The sequence below is a fragment of the Eptatretus burgeri genome, chromosome 7 (assembly GCF_056783735.1).
Source record: "Eptatretus burgeri isolate ZD-2024b chromosome 7, Ebu_testis_v1, whole genome shotgun sequence".
Lineage (NCBI taxonomy): Eukaryota > Metazoa > Chordata > Myxini > Myxiniformes > Myxinidae > Eptatretus > Eptatretus burgeri.
Genome location: NC_140967.1, coordinates 15604290 through 15629289, shown reverse-complemented (window position 1 = coordinate 15629289; position 25000 = coordinate 15604290). Strand labels below are relative to the sequence as shown.

Below are 25000 nucleotides of genomic sequence, written 5' to 3'. Positions count from 1 at the left end.
TTACCTTTGTTTTAGTTATTTTTTCAATAAGACTTATTTGATATTTTTCACATTCATTATGTTTTCCATTTATATACCAAGACTGAGATTTTCTCCACTCTTTAGTTTGATTAATACTTGGTTTAACCATTTATATATTGTGAAAAAACACGGCGGTAGCCCTTAAAAAACCCTAACCCATCTTCCCATCGTTAAAACACAATCTATTCTATTCACTCTATCATACAATATCCATATGGAACACAATCTATTCCATTATCTAAAATAAATCTCTTATCATCAAAGGCTCCTAATGCCTTTTTATTTACTTCTTCACTATATATGTTATGTTTATAACTTCTTATTGTATTCATTTTCCTATATTCTTCTTTCTTATTCATCAAACAATTATAATAATTTCTAAAAGTTATTGATTTCTTTATTACATATTTCTTTATTCCCTTTAACCTCTTATCAATCTGTTCACCATACTTATAAGCATATGCCTTTGCTCTCAATCCAATAAACTCACTCATTACTTTTCCACCCAACTCATCCTTAAACTTACCAATAACCTTTTCATTCTTTTTGGAAAATAACTCACTCTTCTTGCTGAAATTACTTGTATCATATACTCCAATATTTTTCTTCATATCTTCATAAACATCATCAGTTTTTATATCTAGGATAAAACTATCAGTGTCCATATACAACAATGAAACATTTTCACCATACTCTTTCTTTAAGTCATTATACAAATAATCATACATCAATATCTTTGATAAATCAAGAACTGCTGTTCCAATATAAATTGGTTTATCCATTACAATACTTTCCTTTTTCATATGAATTGCAGAAAAGTTCTCTGAAAAAACCTCTTCTCTCTCAAAACTTGGTTTATTTATCAATCTCGAAGCTTCTTTCCAAGATGTTGCGAATCTAATGTTTTGCCTGTTTCTAACATTTTCCATAGTCTTTCCAAATACAGCATTATTCATTAATTTATAAAAGTCCCCTTCAAATTTTACTTTTGTATTTGCTCTCATATCTGTATTGAATTGAATATACTTTTTCACCCAAGGACTTTGTTTAAATTTTAAAACTCTATGAATTTTAGCTATTCTCAATCCTTCTCTCAAAAACTGTTTTAAGCTTCTCTGATGTAAAACATAACCCTCTTTATCATAGAATGTTGTTAATAACTTTTCTGTTGATTTGCCTTTAATATTAAAACTTTTATGATAATCACTGAACCATTCTTTCTTTGGGGTTTCTTTCTCACATGCAAAAGGAAGGTCTTTATGCTTATTATGAAGAACACTCGGGTACCTCAAATCAACTTCAAAATAATAACCTTCTTCTTCGTCATTCAATTCCTCTTGAGAAGAAATAACAATATTCATCAAAGCCTTTTCATAATCCTTTTCTTCCACCCACTCTAATTTACCATAAGGTAGAGATTGAGACATTGCCCATCCATACAAATTATTAGCATCAAAATACATCAAATAATTACTATCTTTTTCACTATCATAATTTGGGAGATATTTATTATTTGCTTTCGCATATCTTTTTGAACATACTTGTGATATTCCACCTCTCTTGGACTTCTCAATCATCAAAAGCATATCAACATCACTGATTAAATCTATATCTTGTTTTGTCATTTTCAACATTGCACTCCAAGCTAAACCAGGAGCTGTGAAATAGTGGGCAGGGTCTAATCCAGAACAATTTTTATTATGACAGAGTGTTCTAAAAGCCTCAAACACATCAGCTAACAATAAAACATCTGTTTTTAGATATAAATCATGATATTCTCCAAGGTTCTTTATCTTAAATATTTTCCATATTTCTTGTGCGTGTTTATATTCCTTATCACTTATCTCTTCTTCATAAAGGTTATTATAGAAACTTTCTTTTGAAGGAAGTTGTGTTTCTTTAAATCTCATAAATGAATCCATATAATCATAAGGATAAATTCCCTTACTTGTAAGAATTTTCTCTTTACTTTGAATTTCATTCCTTGTTTGAATTTCCTCTCTCGTAAGAATTCCTTCTTTAATCAGAATTTCATCTTTAATCTGAATTTCCTCTTTAGTTCGAATTTTCTTTATAATTAGAATTTCATCTTCAGTTAGAATTTCTTCATTAATTAGAGTTTCCTCTTTACTTTGAATTCTCTCTTTAATCTGAATTTCCTCTTTAGTGAGAATTTCCTCTTTTGGAAAGAATGAATTAAGATTTGGAAAAGAGTCCGTGGAGCTTAGATTTGATGCAAGGTAGGCTAGTGGTGTTCCCATAAACTTGTAAGAATCTAGAAACCTAATACGAGTTAAAGGTTTTGTGAATATCATTTTTGAAAATGAAATATACTTTTGACTTGTGTTTGTTATGGCAGAAATATTCCCTGGTGTTTTTGAAAGTTCATTTATAAATACATGTGTATCATAGTTGGCGCTGTTGTGAAGAAAGACTGGAATAAAAGAAGGTAATTTATAATTAAGATTACAACAGGAATGAGCGGGACCTCTATATTTACCAGTAAGATGACAATGGTCTCTAACTTTAGACTCCTTAATTTCCCCCTCACAAATATGACAGATATTGTTCATTCTAAATTCTAATTTTTCTTCTTTGGTTAATTTCATCGGTTCATTTGTTTCTTTCATTAATTTAGTGAGTCTTATACAATCCTTTTCTAATCGTTTTACAAACTCTTGTGAAGCATTTTTTCCACGATAATGTTCAAGTTTGTTATACTTTTCTCCAACAGATGATTTGATATAATAACAGAAACCACAAGGAATATGTTTTTGATATTTATTTGTATATGGTTATTTTGGATTAGGAGAAGCAGTATTTATCTTTTTAAGGATACATTCAAAATCAGCATATATCACAAATGGGTGCATGATAGATTTATTATAATCTTCAAAATAAATCTTTTCACCAGGTTTAGGCATTGTAATTACAGCTGATTTATGATTACTACAATATTTTGAATGTTGTTCTAATCGTTCTTTTGTATGAAATGAATTAAGACATCACTTACAATGATATATTTTGTTTGCTGTTCTGAATACCTGAGAAGAGATTAATCTTGATAAATTATTGATGTATGTGTAATGTGAATTCTTTCCAACACTAAAATATAAAAGGTCAATGTGTGTTTCTTCATTTTTATAGTTGTTTGAAATTTTTAATACTTGAACTTTGTTTGTATCCGTTAATCCATATACATTAATAGAAAGATTATTCTTTTTCTCAAATTTAGGAATATCTGTTAGTGGCATTGGGAATTTAAAATCTTTAATGTCCAAGGTATTCTCATATTTCATATATTGTTTTACTCTTTCAGAATTACATTTTGGTGGATGAAAGTGAGCAAGAACAGACCAGAGAAAACATTTATTATCATTGTTCTTAATATTAACAACTGCCTTCTTTCGTTTTATTTCTTTTGGTAATTCAATATAAGAAGAAGCTTTAAGAGGGTTTGATTTTAGAATGTGTATATCTAAAAAGATGATTTTTTAATATTGAATCCACTTCCTACCACTGTATTATCAACATCCTCCTCTTGTCTTGATAGTTCTTCATAAACCCCACTATTCAAAAAATCTTGAAATGATGTTATAAAATGAAGACCTGTTCTCATATAAGGAGTATGTTCTTCATCTTGTCTTTTCATATTCATTTTCACTCCCATATAAAACTTTAAAGTTTTCATTTCTTTTAATGTCTTTTTAATAAATTTTTCAACATCGGGTTTCACTATTTCAATTGATTCAGCTATTGATGATGGACCGGGTTCTCCAAATTGAAAAATCCTTATTTTTATATGCCCTTTAAATGCCCCATCAGTGTTTTCAATATAATAGTCTCCCTTTACTTTAAACTCATTTTTCTTGTGTTTTTGTGATTGAAGATGTTTATTATAACTACTCTTCAAAACATCCTTTGAACAGATATCACAATGTTTTCTTTCCAACTCAAGAGGAGATATTTGATGAAATAGATTAAATGTGTGTTTGTTGGTTCGGAGGTGTTTTCTATAATGTTTATAATCGTGATTACAAACATCGCAGTACGTTGTATTCACCATATTTATAGAATAAAACTTTGCTTAAACTAAAATTTTCTTGATGAAAATTTCGTTTAATTTATAGGTGAATCTGTGCTTAAAAACATTTTATCCTCCAACTTTTTCACTTAATAAATACAATGTTTCAAGACACAAAAGACAAGTTTCAATCAATCTCTTCATCTGTTAAAGATACTGAGAAATATGTCAAGGATGTAAAATTGAACAAAGATAAATATAACAACTATTGGATAAAAACTATTATGGTAAATAATATGAGTTCTTCAATTTCCTTCAGTGGAAGGGCTTTTAGTATACCTGGTAGAACATCAATTAAAGTATCTCTAACAAAAGTTTCTCCTCTCCTAGTAATATATTCAAAACTAGAAAAAGCAATGAAACAAGAAAAAGTATCAAAGAACAAAAACCTTATGGATGAAGCTTTAGAAAGAAAAGATAAGACCATCTGTAATATGCAAGGAGAAATTTGTATTTTTTTCAACAACCCTAAAGATGTAAATCCTGATGAAATAAAGGATGTTAATATATCAGGTGAAATGACATTTCGTTCAATAGTAGTTAACGATAATTTTAAAATTACCTTTAATATAAAAAATGTTGTCGTTGAATCTGATAATGAAAAAAAGTATATCGATATCGATGGTAATATACAACTGAAAGTATAGATGAATTTCAGTTTAAGTAAAGTTTTACTTTATAAATATGCTAGACTTTCCTGATTCTCCACATGACAAATTTGAGAATTGTCCTGCGTGTGAAAGACGGGGATTAAACACAGAGTCAAAAGCCTATAAACAATGTATATTCTGTGATTATCTTCTAATTAATGTTAATAAAAAATATAAAAAGGAAAATAATTCTTTTAGATTTACACCAAAAATGAATTACTTTACAAGATTGATTAGAGAAATGAATGTAAAGTATGAGGGTGATAACACACCTTTCCTTACAAGGGAAGAAACTGAACGTATAAGAGAAATGTTCAAAGGATTGTTGTTGTATATTATTCATGGATGTAATTTTCAGGGAAATATCAACACAAGATATTGTATAAATAAAATAATGGATTATCTTGAAATTAAACCTGAACTTAGGATAAAATATAGAGTTTCTAAAAAGCCAATAATAAATTAAATAACCTGTTTTTCAAATATATAAATGAATGATTTTTTACCTATTTGGGAAAATAAGATAAAATTTAACAACCATAAAAATCTCCCAAATTCATTAAGATGTCTCATAGTTGGTTCAAGTGGATGTGGAAAAACCTGCTTACTTTTAAAAATGCTCTTCACTCCCAACTTTTTAGATTATGATAATTTAATAATTTTCACAAAGTCGAGTTTTCAACCAGAGTATCAACTACTCTCACAAGGTTTTAATGCTGGTCTTCAAAAAGAAGATATAATCGGTTTATTTAAACGTCAAAAAAACCTAAATGATTATAACATTGAAGATATAATTCAACTATTTTGTGATACACAGAGATGTAAAAAGAAATCAAATCCTATAACTTGTATTCTTAGTGATAATACGGATGATATACCGTCTCCCCAAGATTTGGATAAATCAAAAAGAACCTCGTTATCTTTGATGATTGTGTTAATGAGAGAAACCAAACGGTAATGGACAGCTACTACACAAGAGGGAGACATTCTTCTTGTAATTGTATTTATCTTAGTCAATCGTACTTTCAACTTCCTCATCGTTCCATCAGAAACAATGCCAATACTTTTATTTTATTCAAGTTAAATTCAATAGATATCAATAATTTTTGGAGAGATAATTGTTCTACATTATGTAGTAAAAAGAAATTTGAGGATTACATGAAGCACACGACTGAAAAATATAAATATATTGTTGTGAAACAAGATGAGATATTAAGGGATATATTTTTTGTTTTATAAACAATTACATATATAAATGACAACTATTATTATAAATCTTGTGGGTAAATCTGCTTCTGGAAAAAACTTTCATAAATCAAGGTTCTTGTGTAGTACAAATGAGAATATTGTAAATTTACTTAAAAAACACCCCGTGATACGCATTGTATCAACAACAACTAGAGCAATAAGACCTGGAGAAGTAAAAGGTGAAGATTATCACTATATTTCAGTGGAGGAACATATGCGATTGAGGAATGAAGGACAAATATTTGAGGAGGTTTCTCTTGGTACAACAAAATATTCACATTGTAAGAGTGAGTTAAGGAAACTAAAATCTGGTGGTGTTGGGATATTAGAAACTAATCCAGAAGGAACGAGACAAATTATTAAATATCTGAGCGGAGTGAAGATTTTATCATTCGGTTTTGATGTTGATGAAGAAACTCAACGCAAACGTATGAAAAGCAGAGATGCAAGTATTAGTGAAGAAGAAATTACAACTCGCATTAATGTTAATAAAGAATTTGATGAAATATTTAAAGAAAAGGATTTATTTGAACACATCTACTTGAATGATGAAGAAAAGGAAAATTTCCCTGTTAATCTTTACAATTCATTAAATGATATTTTACAATAAATAAATGGATACAAAAGAAAGAGCAAGAAGATTTAAGGAACATCAAGAGTTGGTTTCAAAAGTTGTAAAACAACAGGAAGACATAAAGAAGAAACGCAGACAGAAACTAACGGGCGAAGAAGCATTTGAAAGAAAACAAGAGAAATTTTTTAAACCACTTTTAAAAACTTCCCAAGAAAAAATGAAAGATGTTTCCACAGTTCCCACAGTAGAATATACTCCTAGAAAGCTTCAAATGTTAAAAGATTTCAGTCAAATGACGGAGGAAGAATTAGAGCATTTAGGAGAATTAGAATATGATGATGAAGGTTTATTTCAACAACTGGAAGAGATTAATCAATCCCCTGATTATATTGTGAATGCTGTTCAAAACAATGAATATTCAGCGGATTCAAAAACCAAAGCAGGACTCATTCCAACAGAACAACCAGCAATATTTCATCTTGTTCAAGAAAAGGTATTGATATTTAATGATGAATTAAGGTTCTTAACTTCTGCTCAACCCCCTGTTAAACTAACTCCGAGATTAATGTTTCTTCTCACAAAAGATGGAAGACAAGGTTCAACTGTGAGGGATGAATCAAAGTATATTGATAAACCATTGGATATGGAAAATAATGATGATAGAGTATATATTGATTTGCTGAACACTCTAAATTATAAGGTTATTCTTTCTGGTAAAAGTAGGAAGAATGAGAAGGAGAAACACATTATTCAGGCTTTAAGTATCCTTGGTTCAGGTATTAGTTTTCTTTCAAATGACCCATCGCAATTAGTTAATAGACTGTTATTGTTGTTAGGCAGTAAGAAGGCTGGAAATAACAATTGTTTTAATGAAGCATCAGCCATTTTAGACCAGTTGATGAACATGAAAATAATTAATAAATCTCAATATAAAGACATTTTATCTCATATTAAATAAGATGAGAAGCACAATCCTGAGTTTTAATTTCACAACAAGCGACCACACATCTTCATTCCCATACCCACTACAACTTGACACAACAAAAGAATATGAGGCATCTTTATTGTCCATGGAAACTTATAATACCTTATTTAATATAACCGAGAAAAATGACAAGTTTAGTTATAATCCGGGAAGTGGATACAAAACGATAACAGTCTCACCCGGAGCATACGAGATTTCTCAAATATCTTCCGAAATTGCTCGTCTTATGAAAGAACAGGGTGATGAACCAAAAAATATTGTTATAAACATTCAAAAACATACTTCAAAATCAACGATTAAAGTTAAAAATAACTACAAGGTTGATTTCACAATTGATAATTCATTTAGAGAGTTATTAGGTTTCTCCTCAAAAAAGATTGAAACTAATGGGACGTTTTACAGTGATAATGTCATTCAAATATCCTCAGGAATAAATTTGGTGTTAATTCACTGTGATTTGATTGATGGTGCTTATAATGATGGAAAAAAAAACAAATACAATATTTTCATTCAGCGCATACTCAACCCCAATTGGTTATAAATTCAATATGGAACCTAAAAATTTGGTTTATCTACCTGTGTCAGGAAAAACCATACACAGAGTAAATTTTAGGATAACCGACCAAGATAATCGTGTGATTTCTTTTAATGGAGAAGTTATATCCATCAGAATTCACCTACGTGAAGTTTTTCAACAAATAAATATGATGGTTATTGTGAGGAAACACGAGTTGGGAAAATATAAAATAATTACAGGGGATGGGATGTTCCTTTCCCCGTACTACAAGGGTGAAGGTATGTATCTTGGTAGAGGATACTATAAACCTAAGAGACAAAGGGGTGTCGGACATCAATTTAGAGGAGATGGGATAATTGATACTCTCATGGGTATTGGTTCAACTATTCTTAAACATAAAGACCTAATTGGTTCAACTGCTTCTGCTGTGGGAAATGTAGCAGGTGCTGTAAAGAGTATAAAAGATGCTCAGAAGGAATCTCATAAATTACAAGCAATAAAAGAAATTAAGAAAGGTAAAACTCAGTTGTCCCCCCAAGAACGACAGAAAATAATTCAAATACTTGGATCAGGGTTTCAAAAGTTTTAACATCTTTTTTCCTAAATAAATACAAGTATGGAAGCAATTGATAGTATCTATGATTTGGATGATACTATTATTATCTCAAACTCCACTAAAAAAGAAGATTACTTCAAGGTAAATGCAATAACTGGAACAGACTGGAATACAAATGGTACAAAAAGTTTTGAAATAAATAATCAACAAACCTATTTGAATCTCTCCGAAAGTTTCTTGTTGTGTAAATTTAAATTCACTAAGGCTGGGAATAACACAAACGCTACACTTGTAAATGATTTCTTCTGGAAAATGTTTGATAGTGTGCGATTGTATATTGGAACACAAGAAGTTGAAGCGGTTGATTATGTCTCTGCTGTATCTGAAATGATGAAATTTACACTCTATACATTCAGTGATAGAATGGGAAAGGGGTCTGTCGAAGGTTTTATTCCTGATATGTCAACGGGAACAAACACAGACCCTGGATATATTCAAAGGAAAGGAATGTATAATGATGATACAAAAGCAGAAAATAGTTTTACTGTGGCAGTTCCTCTTAAAGGTATATTTGGATTTTGTGATTATGATAAAGTTCTGTATGGTCTTAAAATTAGATTTCAACTACAAAGGAATGATAATGAAAATAGATTGCTTTTTGGTGTTGGTAGTGCTTTTGGTGAACAGAATAAATTTGTAATTGAGGAGATGAGTTGGTATATCAGTGAATATACTCCTAATCTTAAAACAGAAGAGATGTTGAATCGAAGACTTAACTCAAAGAAACCACTCAGTGTATCATACCTCAAAAGAAGATGTCAACACGTTAAACTCAATCAAACTATTTACACGTGGAATTTGGGTGTTCTGGAAGGAAAGCCACGATATCTGTGGATGATTTTTAAAAAGCCAGATGGTGATACTGCGACTGATAAGAATAATGCATTGAGTGATAATGCTGAGGTGAAACATCTTCGCGTTTCTCCAGATGGAACATGTTATCCACGAGATAGATTGGAAATTAATTGGGGAAAAAATGATTATGTTGAAGCATACAAGTCTTACCAAAAGGTGTGTGAAAGTAATGGAAATAAAGAACCCATTTTGGATATGACAGCATTTAAAAATCTGTATATAATCTCTGCAATTGACCTGAGCGCTCAAAAGGAAACTATAAAGTCTAATCGAGTGGATACTTCCCTATACATTGAAAGAGGAGAGAGTGAAGAAGTTGATACATATTGTTTGCTTTTGGAAGAAACAGAATTGCAGATTAATACAGATAATGGTGTGATGATTAGTCTCACATAATTTTTTGTTAAATAAATGAGTGGCAAAGTACCAACTGGGGTATATGTTAATCAAATCAATCTTCATAAACTATCATCTTGTGTTCAAAATCAAAAGCCTTGTACGATTAACGTTAATACAATTCAGAGAAAAGGAGCAGTAAGAATTGATGTTTTGCTCACAAGAGAACAGGTTAAAATCTTGAATGACACTGGCTCACTTAAAATTAAAATGACAAAACCAATGTTGAAAAAATATTCAATAAGAGAGACGAGTGGAGGATTTCTCCCATTTCTAATTCCTTTATTTGCTGGTTTAAGTGCGGTTGGAGCATTGACGGGTGGTATTTCAACAGCGGTGAAAACTGCCAACGAAAGGAAGGCTCAACTCCAGGCTCAAAAGAATTGGAAAGACATAACAAAGAGTTGGAGAAACAAATTAGTGGAAGTGGTGTAATTGCAGATTTTGCTGAAAAACTTGAAGGTCTGCCTGATAAAGCGAGATTGTTAGTTGGAGATATGCTTTCTTCTATAGCACAAGCAGGTGTAAAATTAACGAAAAGAGGTAATGGATTATATCTTTCTAATAAATAAATGAGCATTGATGAGTGGTTGAAAGAATTTGGAAAGAATACAACATCAAATTTACAACTTGCCAAATATTGTAAGAAATTAAAAATTCATAATGTGGTTATTTGTATGAGAGATGAATTAACAAATGTGCCGAAACATACAAAGAATATTATTATGAACTTAGAAGATAATGATGGGAACGGTTCTCATTGGGTTTGTATTTTTAATAGTCAAGACAAATATTATTTTGATAGTTTTGGTCTTCCACCACCTGTTGAAGTCATAAAATTCTTACAGAATGGTGTTTATCAAACATTTCAAGTCCAAGAATTAAATTCCAAGTGTTGTGGTCAATTATGTCTATATGTGTTATTTCAACTCAACAAAAATAAAAAATTTTATGATATTATTTTTAATCTAATATAAATGACTTATGTTGGTAAAGATGGTTCTATCTTTGGTGTATCTCAAGAACTGGATATTGATTTATCAAATTATTATACAAAGGCACAGGCTGAACGACATAAATATAATATAAACAAAAATATTAACATGAAAAATGCTTATAAATTAAAAAATTATCCAAGCCCGACTGACGCGAATGACTTGGTGAGATTAAGCGATTTATCACAATATATATACTTAAATAAAACGGCTGTGTATTCCAAAGATACAGAAGTGTTGATATTATCTCCAGGTCATACAGAATTCACAGTTCGAATTAAAATAAATTTTTATAAAGAAGGGCGTATCGTTTGTATGAGAATAGAACAATGGGGGTATGATATGAATGATTTAGGGTATAATTGGTCATTTAAAATTAACCTCGAAGACCTGGAACAATTAAATCAGTCTCGTAAGGAAGAATATTATGCACTTGGTATCGAGAATGAGTTTTGTGGAGCCACGATTAGTAAACAACAAATAAAAGAATTTAATAAGGGTAAATATAATAATGGTTTTGCCCTTGTTTATCTCATGAAAACAGAAAAAACAGGATTATATATAATAAGTAAGGAAATACAAAATGATTTAACTATGGGAAGATGGGGAGGTGTTTCGTGCCATAATATTATTCTAACATATATTTCTAATACATAAATGACAGCAAGAAGGCTTCAAGAAAATTATCATTTCTGTGTTCAAGCATACCTTCAAGAAAAGGGTATTCGTTATTTTAATTAATATGTTCTACAACATAAGAATGAGGTATTTTCAATAAAAGATTGGCATTATGCTGATGTTGATAAACCGACAACTTTAGATTTAATTAGAATGTTAAATAATGAAAAAATTATAAGGTTAAGAAAAGGTAAGGCTCTTTTAGAAATTCAAAAGAAATTTTATTGGTTTCCTGTTGTAAAAAATTATTTTGGATACAGGAATAAAAAGAAATCCTGATGAATATATGTATAATATTCTATGGGGTGTAAACGATTCAAGGATAGTAAGGGATGAGGAAGGAGTTGAAGAAGAGAGGGAAGAGGAGGAAAAGGAGAAGGAGGAGAGGGAGAAGAAAGAGAAGGAGGAAAAGGAGAAGAGAGAGAAGGAGGAAAGAGAGAATAGAGAGAGGGAGGAAAGAGAGAAGAAAGAGAAGGAGGAAAAGGAGAAGAGAGAGAAGGAGGAAAGAGAGAGAATGAATAAATATCAAAATATGGAAACCAGTGAGATTCAAAAAAGATTGGTGGTATTACAGAAAATAACTCAACCCACCGAGGAGGAAAACAAAGAATTGACAAGTCTATTTGCAATATTTTCTTCAAGACTATTGACATCGTCAAGCTATTCATTTTAATTCAAGTTTTTTCTTAAATAAATGGAGGAGAGAGTGAAGGCATTTCTAAGGATTCTTTATGTTTTAAAAATTAAGATTCAAATGTGCATGTTGGAAACTAAAAAGGTTTTTGCACTCTGCAGGAATTTTTCTCATAAATAAATGAGTTATTGTCTCAAATGTAAAAAGAAAACTAATACTAAAAATATTTCATATATTAAAAGTAAAAATAACAGGGTTATACAAAAAGGTATATGTTCGGTGTGTGGTTCAAAAAAAAAATCAATTTATCTCCAAACACAAACTCGGAGGAGATATACAAAAGTTTTTATCAGGAAGTAAATTTACAACTACTGGAATACCAGGGGAATTACATCTTCCAGGGTATTCTTTCTGTGGTCCAGGCACAAACTTGGATAAAAGATTAGATGAGGCAGACAATCCTAAATCCTGGAGTAAACCAATCAATAGAGTTGATGAAGTGTGCATGAGACACGATATTGATTATGGGAATACCACAACGTTGGAAGAAAAGCATGAAGCCGATAGAGAAATGTTGTATAATTTGTCTCTGATACAAAATCCAACCTTGAGAGAAAAAGTTGATAGGTTCATCGTGAAGAAGATGATTAGTGCTAAATTGAAACTTGGACTTGGAAATTCAAAAAACTTATAGGCTCTAATGATGCCATTAAGACTGAAGAGCAATTAGCTGATGAATTACATAAACCAATATTCACAAAGTTTCAGAGAAGGAAAGTTTATTCCAAGGAAGTTGATTATATCTGGTCTGCTGATTTGATTGAACTCAATAATGATTGAACTCAATAATAAACAAGTATGCTTTAACCGTTATTGATTTGAGGAGTAGATATGCGTGGGTTGTCCCTTTAAAAAACAAAACAGGTAATACTCTTATGTTAGCTTTTCAACAGATATTTAATAAAAGTAAGAGAAAACCGAAAAAATTGTGGACTGATGAGGGTAGAGAGTTTTATAACAAGACATTTATGAATTTTCTAAAAAATAACAGTATTACATTATACAGTACCTTTAATGAAGGGAAGGCAGTTGTTGTTGAACGTTTTAATCGTACCTTAAAAGAGAGACTATATAAAAAATTCACACAACTCGGTTCACAACAATGGTCATCTTTTATTCAGGATATTGTGGATAAGTATAATGACACGATTCACACGTCAACAAATATGAAACCATCAGAAACATTTACAAAATTAAAATATGAAAAAGAGATTAATGTCAGAAAACCTAAGTTCAAAGTTGGTGATATCGTAAGAATATATAGGTGGAAATCTCATTTTGAAAAGGGTTTTACTGAACGATGGACGAAAGAACTTTTTAAAATTGTTGATGTAATAGATACAGTTCCTTGGACTTATAAAATATATGATTTGGAAGGGGAAGAGATTTTAGGTTCATTTTATTCACAGGAATTACAAAAGACAAAACTAAGCAGATAATACACCTTTGTGGACACTCGAGGGCCAAGTCCGAGGTGTATAACAGTATATAATGTGTGTCAAGGGGTGGACGTTCTTACATCTGTGAACCCCAAACACAGAATCCTCAACTGAATAGTCAAGGCTTAACTTTTGTTTGTGTGTGTGTGTGTGTGTGTGTGTGTGTGTGCAATGGGAGCAATAGGTTGGCGCTTCACTCCCTCCTACTATACACCGTTGTGGACACTCGAGGGCCAAGTCCGAGGTGTATAACAGTATATAATGTGTGTCAAGGGGTGGACGTTCTTACATCTGTGAACCCCAAACACAGAATCCTCAACTGAATAGTCAAGGCTTAACTTTTGTTTGTTGATGTGTATGTGTGTGTGTGTGTGTCCCAACCCTCACATTCAAAATCTCAACCCCAACCCTCACATTCAAAATCTCAACCCCAACTCAATCCTCACCCAACACAGTCTTTTTCAAAATGAGATTTCCACATATATATATATATATATATATATATATATATATATATATATATATATATATATATATATATATATACATATATATACATATATATAAATATAAATATATATATATATATATTTTACGTTTTTTTTTTTTTCTCTTCTTCCAATTCTGTCTTTTAAGGCTTTCAGGTTTGATAACATAGAAAGAGGGAGTAAGAACTTTCTTGATAGGTTTAAATCCTAAAGAGTGGTAGCATTTCAAGTCTTCAAAATAAACCCAACTTTCCAAGTCTCCATGGTAGTTATTAAAACCATCAAGGCAGAACTCATTTACTGATTTTTTCAAAATTTGTGAGTCTCCAAGGTAGTTCCCATATTTAGAACCATCTTGGCAGAACCCTTTTCCTGAGTCTCCAAGGTAGTTATTTAAACCATCAAGGCAGAACTCATTTCCTGATTTTTTCAAAATTTGTGAGTCTCCAAGGTAAAACTTGTATTCTGGCTCATCAACGTATAACTTGTTCAGTGGGTATTGTCTTGATAACTCACAATGAGTACTATTGCTATAAAACTCTTTTTCAGGATTTTGCTGGTCTCCAAGGTATAACTCTTTGGTTGGGTCATCAAGGACGAACTCGTTCTGTGGGTCTTGGTCGCTCATAAGGTCTTCAACCAAGCCAACAATTTCGCCCCAAGTTGTAGCAAAAGCAGTATTTTCATTTCGTATTTCAGACACAATTTCCTGTGAGAGAAAATAATAATGTATTAATTAAGTTATTTAATTATTAAATGAGTATGCTTCAATCAAAGTTTGAAAATAGGAAAATAAAAATCTTACCTCAACAGATAAGAGGTTTGAATCCAGTTCATCAACTTGAAGGTTTAGTTCCATACAAGACAGAGAGTTCCAAGGAACACCAAAGTCATCCCACTCAAGGTCTTGCTCGTTCTGTAGGTCTTGGTCGCTCACAAGGTCTTCAACCAAGTCAACAATTTCGCTCCAAGTTGTAGCAAAAGCAGTATTTTCATTTTGTATTTCAGACACAATTTCCTGTGAGAGAAAATAATAATGTATTAATTAAGTTATTTAATTATTAAATGAGTATGCTTCAATCAAAGTTTGAAAATAGGAAAATAAAAATCTTACCTCAACAGATAAGAGGTTTGAATCCAGTTCATCAACTTGAAGGTTTAGTTCCATACAAGACAGAGAGTTCCAAGGAACACCAAAGTCATCCCACTCAAGGTCTTGGTCGCTCATAAGGTCTTCAACCAAGCCAACAATTTCCCCCAAAGTTTTAGCAAAAGCAGTATTTTCATTTTGTATTTCAGATACAATTTCCTGTGAGAGAAAATAATAATGTATTAATTAAGTTATTTAATTATTAAATGAGTATGCTTCAATCAAAGTTTGAAAATAGGAAAATAAAAATCTTACCTCAATAGATAAGAGGTTTGAATCCAGTTCATCAACTTGAAGGTTTAGTTCCATACAAGACAGAGAGTTCCAGACAAGCACACAGCACACCATTGCCAGCAAAAACAAATGTTTAAAATGGAGCCTGGGTTTGAAGCTTTTATAGAGAAAGACTGGTGGGTGTGGTTTCCTTTGGAAATTCCCTGGGCAAGCCTAGGCAAGCCTTCATTGGGAAATTTTTCAAAACCATAACATCCTGTAATTTTCTAGTGATTTCTTTGTGAGTCAGAGATGAACTGGAAATGATGTAAGAGTGGGCGGGGCTTAGCAAAAGTGGGCGGGGCTTAGGAAAAGTGGGCGTGGCGTAAAAAACCTCATGAAAAGTGGGCGGAGCTTAGCAAAGTGAGCGGGGCTTAGAAAAGTGGGCGTGGCTTAGAAAAATACCTTACAAAAAGTGGGTGGAGCTTAGCAAAAGTGGGTGGGGCTTAAAGAAAAGTGGGCGGGGCTTATTGGATACCTTGTGGAAAGTGGGCGGGGCTTAACAAAAGTGGGCGGGGCTTAAAGAAAAGTGGGCGGGGCTTAACAAAAAAATAACCTGTGGCTCAGGAGGTGGTCAAACAAGAGCATTAAGAGAAGTTTATCATTTCGTAATGGCACAAAAGGGGTATCTTAAAAAATATAAAGATTGAAATGTTTTGTTTGTCAATATTTTAGATGGGGATTATTGTGCAAAGAAAATTAAACTATTGAAGGAATTTGAGAATGAACAAATCTTTATAGGTTCAATGAGTGAGCTGTTCAACCCCCAGGTGTTCAATTCAATGAGGTTCAACCTCCAAGTTAAAAGGGGAGACAAATAAATATACCTTAGGATAAAAAGGGGGTTTATTTTTAGGGAAAAAAAAAGGAATCGCTGAAAATCCCCCATTCATTTACATGGGGAAAAGTGAGCCAGAATCAGTATTCTTACCCTACTGACATGGATGGTTTTGGGCGTTGATTAGTAAAGGTCATATAAATCGCTAAGAGAACAGAAGACATCATGAGCAGACATGGGATAATGCAACATGTCAAGTCTGGGAGACAAAAACCAATAATACAATGTAGTAATAAATAAGTAAAACAATAATCCATTGAGAAAACAATACCACCAAACATTTGGTATAAAACATTGAATACAATCAGCTGTAATTGCTTAGGTCAAAGACTAATGTTAAAAGCTAAGGTTCACGGTCTATGTTGTATGCAAATTATATGCAGGATAACGATTATAAGGCATCAGAGTACTTTTCAAGGATTTCAAGGACATTTGTAGACAATCAACAGCAGATGGAAGCTTGGATCTCAGCATCATGAGCTAAAGCTCATGATCCGATCCGATTGATCAATATGATATCATTGAGAACACGATTCAGGGTTTTGTGAAAAAACAAGCTGTGCAATGTTTCACTATTTCAATAATAGCTACTAAAACTAGTGATAAGGATTTTTGATGAGTCCAGTGATGCTATTGAAGAGTTATTTGAAGTGGGGGCTGTTGTGGGGGGTTTCCAGTGGTTTATTTGGTGAGATAAAAGTTGTATTTTTAATCTTTAGTTATTCGTTCATCAAAATTGTGATTCATGTAAATACAAAATCAGTCTTCAAATGTCTTCGTCGTTCATGTAACAGACTTAGAAGCTCCTTTATGAGACTTACTGTAGACTGTTCTGATATTTAATTGCCACATATCATGTGACAATGAGTCCCAGGACTGTTGAAATATGCAGGCAATAAGTCATTGCTCTTCCATGAGCCTTGCTCTTGTCAATAAAAAAATAAAATAATTCCACATATGTTGAATACTCTGACATCTAAAAATCTTTTTGGAAGTAGAGTGTGACTGAGATCACTGCAATATATCACACAGACTGAATACATTTGAAACACTAGATTAAAGTCAATTGCACCATCACAAATACCCAAGCTTCTCACCGAAAGCAAGGTTGAAAGATGGCAGAAAGTTCCACCAGCAATGATTTAATATCACATTTTGAGTTTAAAAAAAAATTATGTTTTGAGCCACCCCACCGGGGCATTAACCAGGGTTCAAATCCCCCAAAAAATCGTTAAATATTTGTGCGTTCCAAAATATTAACTGCATATACAGTTTCCTTTAAAAATATTCAAATATATGTCCGGAATTGCATTTTTGGTATTTCAACTTTTGGCCCTGCAACAGCAGGCGAGGCCAAAAATGATACTGCTCTTGTGCCTTCTTGAGATGTGGTGATGATATCTTACGAAGATGGGTGAATTTCTGTACAACCGTTTAGGAAGAAATAACTTGACGGACGGAAAGATGGACAGACAAAAAGAGCCCATTGCAACTACATGTTTTTGTCATAAAGCATGGGTATAACAAGTTGAGGAGTTACCTTGCTGGAAAATACCATGATATACAAAACCACAGTCGTTAAAACCAATCTACAATGGGAATAAGGGGGTTAGGTTCGTGGGCTTCATGGGCGGCCACCAAAAATAAACCCATCACAATTTAAATAAACATTTAAAATCAATATAAATTGGCTTTATGATGAAGTTTCCTGCTGTGTTGAAGCAGATAAAACATTCAAAAGCACATTAAACACAACTCTTCCCTTCTGTAATCTATACATACTGGAATAAGTGTTTGTGATTATGTTTGTATGTATATCCACTCTTCACCCATTGGTTGGACAGCTGACTTGATGTCACCCACAATTGTAACCCTAAAACACTTAACCTAAAGTGCCCGGAGGACGCCAAATGACCCTGAGGCTGCAAACGACCCTGAGGACCTAAATGACTCCAAGGATCCAAAAGACCCAGAGGACCCTGAAAACCTAAAATACCCAAAGGACCCAGAGGTCCTAAAAGACCAAGAGAACACAAAAGACCACGAAATCCCAAAAGACCCCGATGACTTAAATACCTGGAAAACCCAAAATACCTAGAATACCAAAAGACCAGACAGACCCAAAAGACACTGCTGGACTACTATGGATCCATGGAAATTCTGCATCATGTGAAATGTGACTTTAGCTCCCTAACCTAACCCCCCCCCCCGCCACCACCACACCTAGACGCAATCCCATGTCCTCAATCCTCCTCTCAACTCTGACCTCTCCCTGCACCCCCTACCACCACACCCAAACTCTGTGCTCTCCTCCCCCTTTCTTTACTTCATCAAAACCCTTCCCAGATTGGCACTGCAGCAGTTCTGCCGATTCACAATTATATTTGTAAAGTCGAATTATATGTGTAAAGTTGAAACTGTTAACAATGAGAAGGGAACTTGGGAGAGCGCATACTTCCGCCACGTAATTCCTGATCCACGAGAACATATCAGGCCCAATACATTTTTGAAGTAGAAGGGCACTCGGTAGAGCGCATACCTCTGCCACACAATGCCTGATCCAAGAGATCATAGCAGGCCCCATATATTTTTGAAATATGATGCGATTTATCATTTTTGGCCCGATCTCTCAAAGGTGAAGAATCACTTAAAAAATGCTTGGATCTGGAGCCGGACGTGGAATGCTCACCATAACTGAATCAATTGTTCCTCGTCACACACCCAACCTGCCCACCAAATTTCATCCGGATCCATCAACAACTTTTTGAGATATCCTGCACACAAACAAACAAATGAAAAATCACAGTGACAACTTGGCGAAATGGAACAGCACACCGTAGAGAACGGTCTGGAGATATATATATATATATATATATATATATATATATATATATATATATATATATATATATATATATATATATATATATATATATATATATATATATATATATATATATATACCGAATATATATATATATATATATATATATATATATATATATATATATATATATATATATATATATATATATATATGTATATATATACTGAATATATACATATTCAGCTTTACCAAGCTGAATAGTTTACATTTTATATATTTTTATTTTTTTTGTTATATACCTTGTCGAGGCTAGTATGAGAGCGAACACACAACACACAGCAAGGGGGGCATGAAACAAGAGGGGCGGGAGTGGGAAGGACAAAACAGTGGGGACAGAGACATTAGGAGATTTGTGGAAGGTAGAGGGATGGGGTGAGGAACACGGGGTAAACAAGATGGACACTACAGGGGCTTTCAGGAAGGAAAGCAGGGAATTTGAAGGAGGTGGGTTTGGTTGGATTATCGGGGGTAGAAAATATCGAGGATTTGGATGGGGGATGATAAGAGGTGGTGGTGAACAGCTGTTTTGAAGGCCTGGAGGGAGGAATGGGATTGAATAGAGTGAGGGAGTTTATTTCAAAGGTGGGGAAAAAGAGAAATGAAAGAGTGAAGGTGAGCAGTGATTCGTGATTTTGGCAGTTTTACCAGAAGGGGGTTGTTGGTGGACCTTGAGTGCCCTGCGGAAATATGGTGGGGACAAATCGCAGAGAGAGCAGAGGGGCGAGGCAGGAGAGGAGACGGTAGAAGACAGAAAGACCACCGACCTGCCTGCGGTGAGAGAGAGGCCCAAAGGGAACGAGGGGAACGATTGATAGGCCTCAAGCACCCGTTAAGACAAGGTCGACGAAAACTCACAAAATAACACAATTTTTGAAACAAAACCGAACGAGGAACACACAGTAACATGCAGGTAAGAAAATCAACAGTTAAAACCTGACAGATAACGACCAGAAACTAAACTTTGAGATCGTCAGCAGAGAGCCCTGAAGGAGACCTCTCGTCGCTCAAAACCCAGAACCGGAAGTCAACTTATAAGTATGCCACTAATAGGTCGGATCTGATTCCAGACCTAAACCGAAATTGAATCGGCTTATTCTTGTCACCTTACCAACTCTTCCACCTCATTTTGTCACAAGTCGTCCACAACTTTTAGAGATATCATGCTATTCATAGTTTTTGCCCCATCTCTCAATGGAGAAGATTCACCTGAAAAATTCTCGAATCCGACTCCGGATTCAGATCTTCACCAAAATAGAATCAATTAGTCCTTGTCAAACACACAACCTGTCCACCAAGTTTCACCCGAATCTCCACAACTTTTTGAAATATCATGCAATATCGTTTATCACCCCATCTCTCAATGGTGATGAAGAATCAGCTAAAAATTGAATAATCCTCATATCCAGATCTGGATTCGGATCATCACCAAAATTGAATCACTTCATCCTAGTGGCATTTTCAACCTGTCCACCACGTTTCTTGTGAATACATTCATAACCTTTTGAGATATTGTGCTATACATAGTTTTTGGCCCCATCTCTCAACAGTGAAGAATAACTTGAAAATTTCTCGAATCAGGATTTGGAATCAGATCTTCACCAAAAATGAATCAATTAGTCCTTGTCAAACACTTAACCTGACCACAGAGTTTCATCCAAATCCGTCATCAACTTTTTGAGACATCAAAAATGTCACTTTTTGCCCCATCTCTCAATGGTGAAGAATCAGTTAATTTTTTTTTTATTATATCCAGATCTAGATTCGGATATTTACCAAAAATGAATCACTTCTTACAAGTAGCAATGCTAACCTGTCCACCAAGTTTCTTGTGAATCCATCCATAACCTTTCGAGATATTGTGCGACATATTGTTTTTGGCCCGATCTCTCAATGGTGAAGAATCGCTTAAAAACTTCTCAGATCCGGATCTGGATTCGGATCTTCACCAAATTCTTCCCTGTCAAACACCCAACATGTCCACCAAGTTTCAGCCAAATCTGTCCACAACTTTAATGAGATATTGTGCTGTCTCTCATTTTTGGCCCTATCTCTCAATGGTGAAGAATCACTAAAAATACTCGGAGTCAGATCCGGCTCCGGATGTTCACCAAAATCTGATCAGTTCGTCCTCTTCAGAAACCCAACCTGCCCACCAAATTTCATCTGGATGCGTCCACAACGTTTTGAGATATTCTGCACACAATCATACAAACAGATAAACAAACAGAGAGGGGTGAAAACAATCTCCTTCACCTCTTCAGTGGCAGAGGAAATATTCACTTTTTACGTCTGCCACCAAAGATGGATGGAGGTTATATTTTCACCCCTGTCTGCCTCTGTCTGTCTGTCTGTCTGTTTTTTAATTGGCGGAATCCTTCGGATTTCGGCAATTATGTTGGTCGGTTGTGTGTGTCATTCTGTGTGTCTGTCAGTCTGTTTGTTTGTGTGTTTGTTTACCCTGTAGCAGCCACACCGTTTTAGCGATCATGACCAAACTGGGTACAGACGTCGGCAATGGTCCAATTTAGACACTTGTCGTTTTTGGTGAATTTAGGTCAAAGGTCAAGGTCAAGGTCACCAAAAAACCGAAATTCTTATTTTCACAATAACATCCGCGAAAATGGTCATATCGACTTCAAACCAAATCCAAAATGTGCATCTTCCAATTCTGCATCCAACCATATGTCTCATTGGGGGAGTCACACCAACACCCTTCTTAGCGGCCGGGGTCGAATGTCAGGGGGGTTCGGGTCAAAACTTTCAAATTGCGATAAAAATGCCATTTCAAGTCCGATTGACTTCCAAGTTATGATCATGACCAAACTAAGTGCTATAACTCATTAAACAGCAGCACTATCGTCTTATAAGAACCAAATTGATTTCCAGGTTTTTGTTTTTTCAGAGATCATGGAGATATGACAAAGTTATTCTGGCAATTCCTTGCTCAACGAGCAATTTCATTTGTTACTTCACCAAAATTCTTCCTCGTGGCACCAGGAAGAATTTTGCATTTAAGTTTTCCCCGAAACACAAATCAAAACACTTTGATCATAACAAGAAGATGTTTAAAGTATACTGGTTTCTCGATTTTGTTCGTCTGTCTGTCTGTTTGTTTGTCAATCACCTACAGGTCACAATTCTAAACTGATCATTATGTAACGTTACCACGTTGTAGAGATAGTCTCAACTGAGAAGCTTTTTGATTTTGAGGTCAAAGCTCATCTTGAGGTCAAATTTCTAAAATCGTCATTTTTCATCCAATTGACTTGAAAATGAAACAGGATTTTCATAGTCCATCACTGAATTGGGAAAGCAACAATTTTCTCGGTCAAAAGGTCAAAGATCAACTCAAGGTCAAACTTCTAAAATCAATTAAAACCGAAAAATAATCAATTTTCATCTGATTGTCCTGGGTTTCGATTAAGATTGTCAATTTTAATCTTAATGAAATGGACAATTTGATGTATCCATGGCAACCTTTGGAGAGGGGGTGGATTTTGCAGGGATCGTGCTCTACACAGCATCATTTTCTTGTTTGTTTGTTTGTGAACAGGATATCTCAAAGAGTTATAGACGGATTCAGACGAAACTTGGTGGGAAGTTTGGATATGCAACAAGGAAGAATTGCTTAAATTTTGGTGAAGATCTAAACCTTGATCCAATAATTTTTTCAGCGATTCTTCACCATTGAGTGATAGGGCTAAAACAACATCTCAAAAAGTTAGGGGTGGATTCGGACAAAACTTGGTAGATGAATTAGTTAGGTGACAAGAACAAGCCAATTAGATATTAGTTCAGGTGAGAATCCAGATCCAGGCTATCAGTGGGATACAAAACGCAAACTAATTAGCTTGGTGGAGGTATGCACTCTACCAAATGGCTGTTCGAGTCTTCATCATTTTTTGTTTCAGGGTAATTATTAATGGTGCCGAGAAGCAACAAAAGGTTGATAACCGTCAGCTCAAAAAAAATGCGAATGGTCGAAATTAAACTCTGCAATAACTAAATCGGTACAGAAGAAGTTTCCCACGATTGGTCAAAACCCGTGATATTCAAAGCCGCGATATTTAAGAGTTTACTAGCATAGAGAGATAATGTGAAGTTAGACGAGACAATGATTTTTCAATCGCAGCAGAAAACAATGAAGTGTTTTTTTTTCAAAATGATCTCGGTTTAAAGCCGCAAGCTTTGCTTTAGAGGCTTTCATTGCATGAATCGCAGGAATAAAATAAACTAGCACTTTGAAGAAGGAAAGATGATTATGTTACCACTATCATTCATGATGTAACACTGGGGACAGGATCCAAAATTACACTCACTCGTGGATGTGATCCACGTTTTCTACATGGTCATACTTCAGTAAGATGCACCAACCACTCCTTTTGCAAACAACGATTAATTATTTGTGGAATAATGCACTCATTTGTTTGTCAGTTGAGGCAAGCGAATCGTCACTATAATATGTTATTCTTCATACATTCGAGAAACAAACGTTTTAAATGTTGACTTTACCTCCTACCGTACATGAAATTAAAGCGAGCGCTTTATAAGTGGATCAAAAGCTGTTCTTCTTTGTTTCTGGATAAGGATTACATGCCATGCCTTGAAAGCATTTTTATTGGTATTGTAAAACCAAAGCATATAATAAGGCATTGAGATGTAATTATTGCAAGCAACGGCTGCTTGGCTGTGAAATGGCAGTCATGTGTAGAAATTTTCCCAAACGATCGTGCAGCATGTCTGATAAATAGCTTCAACAAAAAAATGCTCTGCCAGCTGCAACAGGGGGATAGGGTTCCATTGGCTTGGGATCCAATCACATCAAGGCTATTGAGATAGCATCACAGCTTTACCTCCAGTGGGAGCAACACAGAGCGTCTGATAAGAAACATAAATTACAAGAGGAGTATGCGTGTTTTATTGACAAGATGTAATACACCAAGGCCTAGAGCCTCGTCATCTGTAGCAGGTGACCTTGAATGTTTGATTTTTTTTTTATTCCAGGCACATTCATGAAATTCAAAGTTCTTGCACAAGCCTGAATTCAAACCGGGATTCATCATTGAGCATTGAACATCTTAAATCAAAGAACAAATGAATAGTTATGGAAATACCAAAAACGTAATTTCATGGGAAAACTCGTGAAACTTCATTTCAGAAGAGACACCATGGAAATGGTCAAAACGCTGTGAAAGAGCAGGGCTTCAGTCATTCAAGTCACGTGACCCAACCATCTTACGTAAGTCATCACACCTGTGTACATACGGTCGATGAAGGAATATCGAATGTTTCCGCAAGGTACATTTCACAATTCACCAAATCGCATCTTCAAAGACATTAAAATAAATTTCTTCATATTTATGTGTACAAGTCAAATTTCTGCAAAGATTATTCATCTCTAAGTTACAGGCAGGACACAATCGAATTTCATCGCTCTGCGCTTAAGTTTTTTTCCCGAAACACAAATCGCTCGTTAATTTTGTGCATTTCTCATGTAATATAGCTCACTGGCTAAAATGTTGGCTCAAGAACAGGAAGCAGAGAGTAGCATGAAAAAGATCGCAAAAATACCGATCATAACATTGGGAAGATCCATATTCGATAATAAAGAC

At 34.0% G+C, this 25000-nt stretch overlaps 1 protein-coding gene and 1 long non-coding RNA gene across 2 annotated transcripts in view; both read right to left on the bottom strand.

Moving 5' to 3' along the window:
• The window catches only part of LOC147022731 (uncharacterized), a 26824-nt gene extending 10844 nt beyond the window's left edge, over positions 1-15980 (bottom strand). Inside the window, exons 1-4 of the mRNA XM_085887146.1 lie at positions 15646-15980; positions 15355-15549; positions 15046-15258; positions 14349-14949 (exon numbers count right to left, since the gene is read on the bottom strand). Coding sequence (XP_085743272.1) covers positions 14349-14949; positions 15046-15258; positions 15355-15549; positions 15646-15738 — 1102 coding nt within the window. The 5' untranslated portion in view covers positions 15739-15980. The remainder of the gene's footprint in view (positions 1-14348; positions 14950-15045; positions 15259-15354; positions 15550-15645) is intronic.
• LOC147022730 (uncharacterized) overlaps positions 1-25000 on the bottom strand; it is a 52618-nt gene that overhangs the window by 13029 nt on the left and 14589 nt on the right. The window contains exon 2 of the long non-coding RNA XR_015059691.1: positions 19191-19275. This is a non-coding gene — a long non-coding RNA (uncharacterized LOC147022730). The remainder of the gene's footprint in view (positions 1-19190; positions 19276-25000) is intronic.